At 35.1% G+C, this 12,537-nt stretch overlaps 1 protein-coding gene across 1 annotated transcript in view; it reads right to left on the bottom strand.

The window, feature by feature from the left end:
* Positions 1-12,537, bottom strand: part of LOC124354620 (C-Maf-inducing protein-like) — an 87,721-nt gene that overhangs the window by 22,583 nt on the left and 52,601 nt on the right. The window contains exons 3-5 of the mRNA XM_046805223.1: positions 4,361-4,489; positions 1,758-1,808; positions 465-536 (exon numbers count right to left, since the gene is read on the bottom strand). Coding sequence (XP_046661179.1) covers positions 465-536; positions 1,758-1,808; positions 4,361-4,489 — 252 coding nt within the window. The remainder of the gene's footprint in view (positions 1-464; positions 537-1,757; positions 1,809-4,360; positions 4,490-12,537) is intronic.

Consider the following 12,537-nt stretch of genomic DNA (forward strand, 5'->3'; position numbering starts at 1 on the left):
TTATTTTGAATGAGTGTTCTGTTTTTGTAATGCTGAATATACGTGGATGTGCACTCTTAAAAATATGGGGTTTGCTACAAAAAAATACCCACAGTTTGTAAAATAGCAATGGTATCTAATTTCATTTTAAAGTTGTTTCTCACAATGTCGAAAACCTAAATTAGTCAAATTTTATGAAAAATATAGTTTATTTTAAAGGGGTATTTGCTTTTAGGGATTTGCCACACACACTGTGGCATAGTAAAGCATTCATATATTTGTTACATGCCCGACACATTGTATCCCAACAGAGTAACAATATCATAAAATTAAATAAAATTTCAAAGTGTATTTGTAAATCATAAGATATACAGCAATATTTAGTGAAGACCTGATTTTAATTTTAAGTGTTATTTAATGGGCTGTACTTAATTAAAACAATAAAATGGAAGATGTTCTTGAAGAAACATAAAGATTTTATTTACCTTCATTTCTTTTAATATGACCTCTGGTCTGGTAGAACAAGTAAGCAAATTCTGGTACTTGAAAATGTTTTTCTGAAACAAAAAACACTTTTTAATGTGTACTCGTAGATGCACCAATTTTTCAATTATTGGAGTACTCTATATTACAATACACAAAATAATGAACAAAATCAATTTCAATTATTTTATAGAGAAATTAATTTAGTCTACAAATCTAAAGCAGAACAACATTACTAAGTGTTGTTTATTTAAACACTTATATTTGAAAGGTATGTAGTATCATTTAAACTTGACTCATATGTTCAAAAGGAAAAACTATTTTCACACAGTAACTGCTTTTTAATTTTCCTAATTATACTTCTATCATTAACTGTATCAAAATATATGGCTTATTTTTTGTTGAATTTAATGTTTAGCTGAACATCCTCGAACTGCATATTGTGCCTCAACTAGAAGAAAATTATGTATCAGCAGAGTGGCAACCCAAGAATAGACTTTATTAAACTGTCCACTTTTTAACATATAGACTACGAAACCATGTGGTTTATTTGGATGGCCTACGCCCTGCATATTAACAGGTTCAACACCACACGTTTTCATCTTGTAGTAAGATGCAAGAGTATATTGGACTTGAATCATAACAATTTATTGACAAAGTACTAAGATATTTACATCCAATCTCACAACTGTGTCTTGGATACACAGAAAGAAAATTTGATATACATACTTGAATATAAATTCACAGTCTTCAACCTCAAATCCTTTGAATAAAGATCTTTCATCCAGGATGTCCTTTTTATCAATCTGGAAATAGATAGACTGGCTCTTCTAGAAAACTTAAACTTAAGGATTTCCTTTGTATTTGCGTACTTCATACAAATCGTTTCTACATTCTACACTGTCAATTCTGAGAATTAATTCATCCTTCAGTTACTCATTGTCGTGTTTCAAGAGGGCTTTGCTGAAGATATAGCACCATGAAATCATGAAGAAATAACATTAAGGAGTTACTTAAGTTAAAATAAGAGATTTTCTCACTTTAATCGCCAAGGATAATGCTTAACCTAAGATTGAAACAACAATTAATTAATTTAGAATTGATAATAAGGCTTCTGTTGTAGGTATAGAGTTTGTAAATTAGCCTATAAATCTGTTAATAGTATGTACCCATACAGAAGCATCAATTAGTTCCAGAGTAAATGAGTACATGTTCCAAAACATGCAGAATCTGAAGAAGGCAAGAAGCCAAGAAAATATTAATACAGATAACATTTGTACTTGTTATAAACTAACCTTCCACAAGATGGAGTGGTACCACTGGTCTCGGATATAGGCGTTACTGGCCTGAAATCAAAATGCCTGTTAAATTAACAGAACCTGCCTTACAGACAGACAGAGCCTGTTGATATACTAAACTTGGATAGTAGAATACTTATGCTAAATAAACAGATACTGTAGTTTTCTTTTAAGCTAATTAATATTTTCTTGGAGTTTCATTTTTGGTAGCTAGTTATAATAAATTAAAACTAAAACTTTGGAGGTCCTGTTAAATACTGAAACATGTGAATTAAGAATTTAAAATTTTAGTTGAGTTAAAATATGGAATCAAATTATTGCTCTTATTATGGATGATGTGCCAGCTAACAGGTAGAACAGTGACACTGATAGAGCCTTCATGCAAATTTAGAGTTGGAAAATCTATTGTTTGAAGTTCTAATAAAGTACCAAGTACAATAAAGTTCTAAGTAAGGTTTGGTATCGCCAAAAATGTTTACTCGTCACCACAGAAATTTTATCGAAAGAGCTTTAAAAATGGAAATAATGACAGTGTGGCTCTTGCAGTCCTACCACTGATTTAAAGAAGAATAAAACAAATTTTTGAGCAATACCCAACTTTGTCTATTCATTAGACTGGTCAAATGAAGAAGAAGGATGAGGTGGAATGAAACACAAGTGTTAGTTCTTAACAATGTTGTTGTTCACAGCCTTGTTGTACTTCTAGTCTTCTTGTCTTCTTAACACTAATCACTATATTGCTAGGAGAGTTTTTCTTTTTGCTAGAACAACATTCAAAATTATGGGTAGGAAAATAAATTTAGGTTTAAATAGTTATTATACTTTAAATTAAGCTGATTAAATTTAGGAATGTGATGATGAGGTAGATGATCACGAAATTAATTTAAATTAAACAAATTTAACAAATAAAAACATCTTAACACTAACAAAGAAATTATACTAAAGTGGTATATATTATTATATTTCAAGCTAAATCACATAATCTTTATTATAAATCAAAAAATTAATCATTTATGAAGTGTCATAAGCTACATCATTACGTGGACTGCAATAACATTTGACAATATGAGCTCTTTTTTGTTGTAATCATAAATGTTTGAACCAAAACATGTCCTAAATAATTATTGATCATATAACATGACAGTATAATTAGTTTACATCATTACAACAATTTTAAATATATGTGTTTTGAATCTACTCTTATTCCAAAACAGTAATAAGATTATTATGAGAAAATATATTTTACTAGCGGTTTTCCACGGCTTTACACACTTTATATGCTTTGTCCATGTATGTACACTTCTGGCTCAAGTAAATTATATTTCCAATGCTGATATAGAGTTTGCCTTGTCGCCACAATCAAGAAAATCTGTGTATGTTTATAGTCAATGTACATGTACATGTACTTATTATAAAGTGGTCTAACACTCAAGCTTTAATTTCAACCAGAAATGTATCTTGAAGACAAATATACATAATAACTTAGCGCCTTCAAATAGTGTTTGGCTATTTAATATACCTAACTCTCGTAATTGCAGTTTATAGTGTGCAGGCACTCTGAAAACTTAGATCTTTTGCTGCACCACCTGGTGGCAAGTTACATCAATGGGCATAGAATATAATCCTTTTCCGGGGAAAAATACATATACATACAAAATTTCATATTGATCGATCAAATATTTTACCATTCTATAAAGGACATACAGACAAACATTTATATATATATATATATATATATATATATATATATATATAATTTGTTGAAAACTGAACACATTTCAAAATTGTAAATGGCATAATATTGTTACTTTGCACATTGATAAAAGTATGAGAACCGAATTCCAATACTTAAACTCTTATTAAAATGTAAATATATTATTTCAACAAATCACATACAGATAAACAAATGGAAAGCCATTGGACAGTATTTTTTTATGTTTTTTTTTTATGGCCTGAACCATTTATTGATATTGGTCAGTTGTTAAGGGACACTATGTAAATAGATTCCCCGATTTGGCAGCTTTGGTAGGAATTACACCAATTAAATCATGGTATTGCTTCACTTTACAGTTTTATATTGTTTAATTACTAAACCATCGATACTATGAATTTTCAATAATATTTTTAGATTACCTGAATTTAATTACTGAACAGTAAAAACGTTTGATTTTGATCTTTTACTTGATGTGAACCCTGATATTGAGATTAAAATTATATTTGTATAGTAGTTAGCAATTAGAAGAAGAAAACAAAACTTTTCAGCAAAGATAATTATTTTATTCTTAAAAGACAAAAACTGTTACATTTTGAAACTCTACACATTTAAAATTGCCATTTATGCAGATTAAAGTAAATTTATTCAATGCATTTTAAACAAAAGAGTGTAAATGAGTAAATAGGTAATGATTTAAAATATCTATAAACTTAAAAGTGTCTAAAACTTACAAGAAAGATCCATGTTATAAATACTTTAAGAAATTACCACTTTTGAAAGGTTTATAAAGCCTCTAAAAATACTTGGATGTAATTACGTTTTATACGATGTTAATGCCACTTAGATGGGTGACTCATATCTGGTGAAAGTAGTAGAACAAAGTTACCTGTAGTAGTATAGATCCATTAGGCACAACGAGGCGAATGCAGAACTTGTGGTTAGTATCCCATCTGCTGACAACATATACTTCCTGCAGAGCAGTATAAGGTATGGACATGTCCAGGAAGCCCATCGGCTGCAACATAACATACAGCACTAAGTTTTGAATGAAAAATATTAACCTACAAGACAGTTCTCATTTAAAACTTATTTTACATACACGAAATTAACAACAACTACTACTACAACTAGAGCAACTACTTCCTGTTCAATCAGCAAACTTCTATTGCCTCTGAAATAAACTCAAACAACACTTAACTCCGATTCATCCAAATCTACAATGTGATACAATTACATCAACGTTTATGTTACTAAGACATTTTTAGTGGTATGAATTTGTACAGTCATAAGTCTTTTTTTAAGATAGACACAAGACAAGCCCTCTATTTATAACATCCAAGAGTAAAAAATATGTAAAAACCCCAGAAACCACGGCAAACCCCAAAGGTGCCATTGAGACTTTTTATCGTTTATTTTCTAGGAGCTCCATTTGTAATCATAATTGAACATTATACAACAAACACCAAACCAACGTGCAAGAAACTGACCAACACAAAAGTAATTACTACAGAGCAGTTTCTAAATGTGTTGATAACGAATTTTCACAATTAACAAAAACTTGGTTACAAGTTACAATAAAGGAAATGACAGCATAGAAAGCTACTGAGGGTAGATCGTATACAACAAAGCATTCAATCAAACAGCATTCAGGGCATTAATTGAATTGGAGCTGTTGCTTTCCACTACATCGAACACCGCTCTCACTCTTTCTTTCTCTCTCTCTCTCTCTCTCTCTCTCTCTCTCTCTCTCTCTCTCTCTCTCTCTCTCTCTATGTCAACAGTTAGCTGACTGTTTTTCAAACTCTTCTTCATTATATGCATACAGTAGAACCTCGGTTAACCGAGGTAATTGGGACCCGAGGGTACCTCGGATACGGCGAAACCTCGGATAACACGGAACGTAACCTAAAAATCGTTTACCGGGGCTAAAAATAGCTCAAGATATACTAAAACATGAAACAAAAGTTATTAACTGAACTGTTGTTTAGTTTATTAGTACAAGAAATGTTATTAGTACGCAATAAAACGTGAGAGGAAACGGTAACACTCACAATACTAAACACTGTTTTAATATAACACTCAATTTATTGCACAACTGAATACGTATGATATAGGCTACACAATGTACAGAAGTTTAGTTACAGTACAGTATTCCTGTTTTACAAAATTAAAATCAAAGAAATGAAAATTAATTTACTGTACATTGTACAAAAATAAACAAAGTAAGCTAATCTTTTTTCCCAAAGAAATCAGTTATTGTTTTTTGACTTAGATTAGAGGATATTAGGCTAGCCGCCCTGTTGCGCCAGCGTCGCAGCCAAACTAAAATCGTTTGTTGTTGCGGTTTCTTGTTGTTCAATGTATGCCAGTGCTCCCTCGATCGTTCTTAGACCTTCTGTATGTGATATTTTCTCAGGCGCCCCATCAGGTTCATCGCTGTAAAAAAAACTTTTGTTTTACGTAACCGTAACGCAATCAAAAGGCAGCAGTTGGAATTGGTATGAAATTAGTTTTGGATTGATGAATGGGCAACATTTAACTAAAGTGTAACAAATATACTGTAGTTGTGTTAAAAAATTGATGTTGGATTATGTTTTTTATGTTAAAATTTTGCATAAATAAAAAATCAAAAACTTACTTGTCATCATCTTCTGGTTGGTTGAGCATCTGGATAATCACGTCATCAGTTAGGGCCTGATCCTCATCTCCATTGATCCATTCACTGATGTCCTCTGCACTGATGGGCTCAGCCACTGGAAGGTGGTTACAAAGATTCACAAGCTCTTCATTTTCAGGAGGACATGCTCTTGGCTGGTTTTCCAAGGAGCAGCTGTCTCTTGGCGGCTTGCCTTTTCAATTCCGAAAAGTTTGCGCCATGACCTTCCTTATAGTGTCCTCCCTAACGTTATCCCAAGCTTCTGACACCCAGTAGACAACATCTTTTTCATTGTGATTAACTTGAGAGCATCAGTGACACCCAGCCCGTCCTCTAGCTTCTCCAGTAGATTTCTAAGCAGCCTCTTTTTGTAGTTTCGCTTAAAAGTTTCTAGAAACTCCCTGGTCTAGAGGCTGGATGAGGGCAGTAACGTTTGGAGGCAAAAATAAGGCTCTAATGCCATCGCTGACTAGCTCATCAGCATCTGGATGGGACGAAGCGTTGTCAAGAATAAGAAGGGCCTTGCGAGGGAGTTTTTTGTTCTCCAAGAAAGCTTCAACGACTGGAACGAATTCCTCAAAAAACCATTGTTTGAAAATCCGCGAGTCCATCCATGCGTTTTTTCTGGTTTGTGTATGTGCTGGGAAATGTGTCCACATTAGTATTTTTAAAAGCCACGTGGCTTTTTATACTTGCCTATTACAACTGGTTTGAGTTTCAAACTTCCTGCAGCATTGGCACATCCTAAAACTGTAACTCGATCTTTAGATTTCTTATACCCAGGAGCTGATGTTTCCTGCTGACTGGCTAAAGTTTTTGAGGGCAACATTCTGAAGTTAAGGCCTGTCTCATCACAGTTGAATATTTGATCGGATGTAAGACCCTCACTCAAAAATCAATTTTCTTATTTTTTCTTCAAAAACTGTCACATCAGTTTCATTACCTGAAAGTTTTTCCCCAGATATATTAAGTTGCCGCACTCCATAACGGTTCTTCCATCGCATTAACCACCCCGGAACTAGCGGTAAAAGGTTCATCGCCATCGCCAAAAGATTTATGGAAATCTAGCGCTTTTTGCCTGCAAAATAGGCCCCACTTATTGGACTTCCCCTTGCTCTCATTTCCGAAAACCATAAGAATAAAGCCTCGGAAAGTTTTTTCATACTCACACTTTTTAAACGTTTTTCTCTCTGAATTGCAATTGGAATTTAAGCTCTGAGCACCCCATTTTTCTAACTCAGCCCTCTTCCTCCTCCAATCTCCGACGGTAACCTCACCAACACCCAAGTCTTTAGCGACTGTTCTTATTGACTCACCATTGTCCCAGACGACGAATCGCATTTAGTTTTTAGTCTCTAAGGACACAACGACACGTTTGCGTTTAGCACTCATTTACACCTACTGTAACTGCACTTAAACACACAATAAAAAAAACAGTGATAGACACTTGACTTGTAAAAGTAAACAAAGGACTGCCACTGAGACGAAATGGCGTCTTCGGGCAGACCGATGATGCACGAACACATCCGAGCTGAAGCTGTACACCAGGACAGCCCACTAGATGCGCAATAAGCTAACGGAGTCGAATCGGGGTGGTGGGGAGAGCGAGTGGCTCAGTCGCGTCTCGGCATTGAAACAGTTCGCATTGGTCCGGGCGGCGAGCGGTGTCGGGTTACAACACCTGCAGCTGCTCTGGCGAGCGGTGTCGGGTGACAGTGCCGTATGCATTCGGCAAAGATAAGCGCTAAGCTACGCAAATATTTGGCCGAGGAAACACAAACAGTTGCCAACAATTTACTGTACAGTAGTTTTAACGCATTGCAGGCTAGCGTGCGTATTGCGATAAAAGGAGCACCCAAACGCTCATTACTGTACGTAGTTTGTGCGTGTTTCTTTTGCTTTTTTAAATAAAAAAAAATCGTCCGAGGACGGCCTCGGTTAACCCGGGAGTCTCGGTTAAGCGAGGCTCGGTTAACCGAGGTTCTACTGTATTTAAAGATCCAATTGACTAGCAAAATTCTGAATAACTTATTGTGTATATAAAGATACTATTTCTCAAGCTACAAAAAGACTATATGATTTCACTGTATGTGAGGGAAGAGTAATTAGAAGTAAATTATTAAAAATTGCTCTTTATGGATGGTAAAATGTATCCAGTAAACCTCTGGCTTTAGGGAGCACCCAGCTTCTAAAGCTTTCAGCATATGGCAGTTCCAAGCCTCAGTAAGCTGCCAACCTTCATAAGCTCTCAAACATTTCTGGCACTGGAGCTTTTGAAATCCCCCTTGAAGAGGAGCTTCAGAAACTTTCTTGGGTAAAATGTGTGGCATAATTTGTTCATACCAAATTATGTCAACTACTTATGCGAGCTACAGATTTGTTAGTTTTTATTCTGTACAAGCTCCTGGATACTAGAAACATTCTCTAGAAACTGTTGGAGCTTCCGATCTTTAGAAGTTAGTGGGCCTATGGAAACTTCTGTCTCTGGGAATCCTCAAAATCTGGAAGCCAACAGCCTTCGGAAGCTTTTGGCTTTTAGAAGTTTCCAGCCATTAAAAATCTCCCGATCTTGTGCATTTCACTATGATTGGGAATCGATGGCCTAAGATAGCTCCGGTCTTCGGGACATTTCAACTTTCGGGAGATCCCGGCCTCTGAGATATCCTAGCATCTAGTAGATCCTGGCCTCTAGAACATATTTATAGACAGTCATCTGTGAAAGTTATCTACTTTGAAAAGTCCCATGCTCTGTAAACTGACAAAATTTGGGAGTTCCTGGCCTCTTGGATCTTCTGGCCTCTACATGCTTTTGGTATATAGCAATTTCTGACCTTGTGCTCTTGAAAATTTCCCGTATCCAGAACTCCAGGGTTTATGAGACCTCCTATCTCCGGGTGACCTTAACCTATGGAAACTATCTATTTCTGCAGTCTTTTAGAAAATCTCTGGAGTTCCGCCCCTTTCTTGAGCCCCTCAAGAAAAGAAGCTCTGTAACAGTTCTTGGTTGACATTTTTACCATAAACTGTTAATACCAACTTTTCACTACCAAAATGCTTCACTTCTAGATAAGGATCTCGATTGTTAATCTTTTAATAATGAATCATCTTTGAAGTTCTTGCTAAGTCAGATTCTTTCAGGGATGTGAAAACGTTCTATACCCTCCACAATTTTGTATACAGTGAGGAAAATCTTATTATTTACACAAATAGGAAGGTCTTTCTACGTTAATTTAGATAGCCGCACACTTACCCCTTGGCTACGGTCAAATTCAACTAAAGGTTTGCTGAGTGAGAAGCAAACAGCAAATCATCACTATGTTATTTTATCTTTTTCATAAATCAGATCACTATTATTTCACCAGGGCAATGTCAGTGTAATAACCCTTGCTCAAACAAAATAATTAGATTGGTAAGGTTTTTTTCTATTTTACTTACATTAGTTGAGTTACAATGTTTACAATTCATTACCTTGGAAAGTATAGTAAAATTTTAATAGGGCTCGACTCAACTGTAGAACACTTTGTAAAAGCTTCGGTGAAAGACAGAGACAGTTTGTAGATTTTAGGAAATACTTTCTTTACAAACATCTATGTATAATATTATACAACTTAATATATAATTGTTTAATAAAATTTACTATTAACTAAGTCTTCCAGTTTAAACCCTTCGAGAAATTGATAACACAGCGATAATCTTGATACATTTCTGCCTTGCTAAGCTGGACCATCTTCAGTCAAATGATTTGTTAAGATGGCTATCTACAGCAAGGCCAAAACATGTTAAATGTTTCATTGTGTGCAATGTTCCGAAGCTGTGTGAACTGGAAGACGCGTGTGTTTTGAGCTCCTATGCTCCTTATGATTTCCTACAAGATATTTTATGGCGATGCAAAATCAGTTTTAATGGGTATATGGAGGGAAGTTTCGAGGTATTTTTTATGTAATTTGACCAAACACTCCATCCTCTTGTAAATAAAATAAGATCTTCGTCAAGATGACAACGTATGAAAAAAGTAAGTAATATGCTGAGTGAGGAAATGATTTCAGGTTCGGATAAGTCACTAATGTAGATAAAATTATTAAGAACGAACTAGTAAGACTAGATATTTGATAATCAAATACATTTAATAAGTCTAGTGAAGGGAATATTAATACCCTACAAACACGTGAAAAACAAACAAAACACCGTATTTGCTAAACATTAAAATGTCACAAAAAGCACGAAATTCTTGAGTAATGATTTTACATGGTGAATGAACGAGATCTTGGCATAATGCGAACTCAAGGTCACAGGAACATGGCAAAGTGGCCTCCATCTGAAGTGATAAACTAATACGGCCAAAGAGATGCGAGTTTCACTGCCCCCATCAACAGTGTGAGGTCACGGGGCTTTGGGGGTGGTGAGGGGTGGAGAAGGGTTGGGGGCGGCGGTCGATACCGGGGGCGGCGAGACGGGGGGCGGCACACTTCTCATATTTCCCACAGCGAGGACACCCTACAGTGATACCCTATTGTGTGTATTGATAATGTGGAGTCCCTCAAGGTGTACAGTCGTTACCAGTTTTGTCACCCGCCAAGGTCTTGCCACCATGTTGCGACTTCCAAGGCTTGGAAATTTGTGATTTCACCAAAAATTTTACTCTCATTTTTACGAACCTACACGCAATGAAACTAAAAGACATTTTGTTCATGTTTTACTATTATATATTTAATTATTGTGTTATAAAAGAAAAGCATGAACTTTAAATCTCGATTCTGTTCTACACTTGATTCAAACTTTGTCAAACAATGAGCTAGGTTTTACAGCAAAATATCAAACCAGAGAAATAAGTGTTGGTGTACGTATTGTCATGAATCCGAGTCTATCAGCCTTCAATCTGTTACTCCTCACCGGGAACCTTGTAATTGTCCTTCAGCAGCCACGGAGCAGTGCACAGACACCTAAATTATCCTAATTCATAGAATTTACTGCAATAATATTATCGTGTCGTGTTCTCCTAATCAATTAGAGCTATTATCTCTTCAGAATATATCAATAAAATTCCGCACAGAACATTTACTCACATTTTAGCCCTCTAACTTTTCCTCCCTCTATGGATTTGTACTAAGATATGACAATGCGCTGAATGTAATATTTTGAATAATGCAACTCTCACAGCCCATATATTATCAAATGTATTTAAAAATTTTCAGAACATTTAAAATTAAAGAAAGAATACCTATATGTTTCATTCAGTTGTTAAATATTTATATCCGATAATAATAATTAAATGAAGCATAAAGTCCAATCTTACATCCCAAGTAATTGCGTCTATTGCGAGTAAACTATTTTACATTCGCCTTTAACTATCTATTAGATCAAATACTAACAACCGTTATAAGGTTGATTCCATATCTCTACCTATTAAACTAGGCAATAGACTAGTATTACAAAAACTCAACAAAAAAATAAGGAGTAAATTGTTTTGCTTTTTCTCATTGTCGTTATGAACTCTAATTATCTCATTAAATGTCGGAATTATTCTCTAGGTCCATCTTACCTGAATATTTTTTTTATATTAAATATTAATAAAGAGTAGAGTAGGGGTCCTTTAACCGAGAGGTCACTAGTTCAATTATTGGTGAGATAAAAAAATGTGCAAGCGTGTTTGGGCAGTTTTCTTGTAAAAACGTTTAGTATACTAATTAAAATGTTACTGGCGTAGAAAGCGCACCTTTAAAAAGGAAACTTCTAGAATAGTTTTATTGTACTAAGGAATTCCGAAGTACAAGCTGACTTACCATGGTAAATATCACGGGTTACTAAGTCCCGGAAAGCGGAAAGGGCGACAATAACTAACTAGGCCTCTCGTAATTGTTGCTTGGTTTAGCGGAAAGTAGTTGTGCAATTGGCCGCTTACGGGCTTGGGTTTCACGTTTAATTAGATATACCCAATTTATTCATTGCATGACCATGACCAAAGGCAGGCCGATAGAGAGGCAATCCCAGGCTCTTATCTGGCGGAGAGGGCAGCTTCTACTAATGTACATACCTGATAACCTCTCTAACGGTCGTTCTGGTGCGCATCTTTTGACATTTTTCCTACAAGGAACGAGTCCTACTTTAATACAACAATTAACGATACCTGAATGCGCATGATTCAATTGGCAAACACGACAAAACCCAAAGGAGTACAATCATTTAGTATTTGATAGTATTTTGGGGAGGATTAAGTCCAACGAGGTCATCAGTAGAGTTAAGGTACCAAACAGACCGTTTAATGTATTTATTGAACTGCAAAGTACACTACCTTTTAAACACACACTTGCAAATTATCAAATAAATTTACAAACTCAGAACTAATTTAAAAGCATTGAGGTTGTTTGTCATTTCCAAAAAAGAAGAAAATAACCATACAATTTTCAAAC

The sequence above is a fragment of the Homalodisca vitripennis genome, chromosome 2 (genome assembly GCF_021130785.1).
Source record: "Homalodisca vitripennis isolate AUS2020 chromosome 2, UT_GWSS_2.1, whole genome shotgun sequence".
In the NCBI taxonomy this organism is placed as follows: Eukaryota; Metazoa; Arthropoda; class Insecta; order Hemiptera; family Cicadellidae; genus Homalodisca; species Homalodisca vitripennis.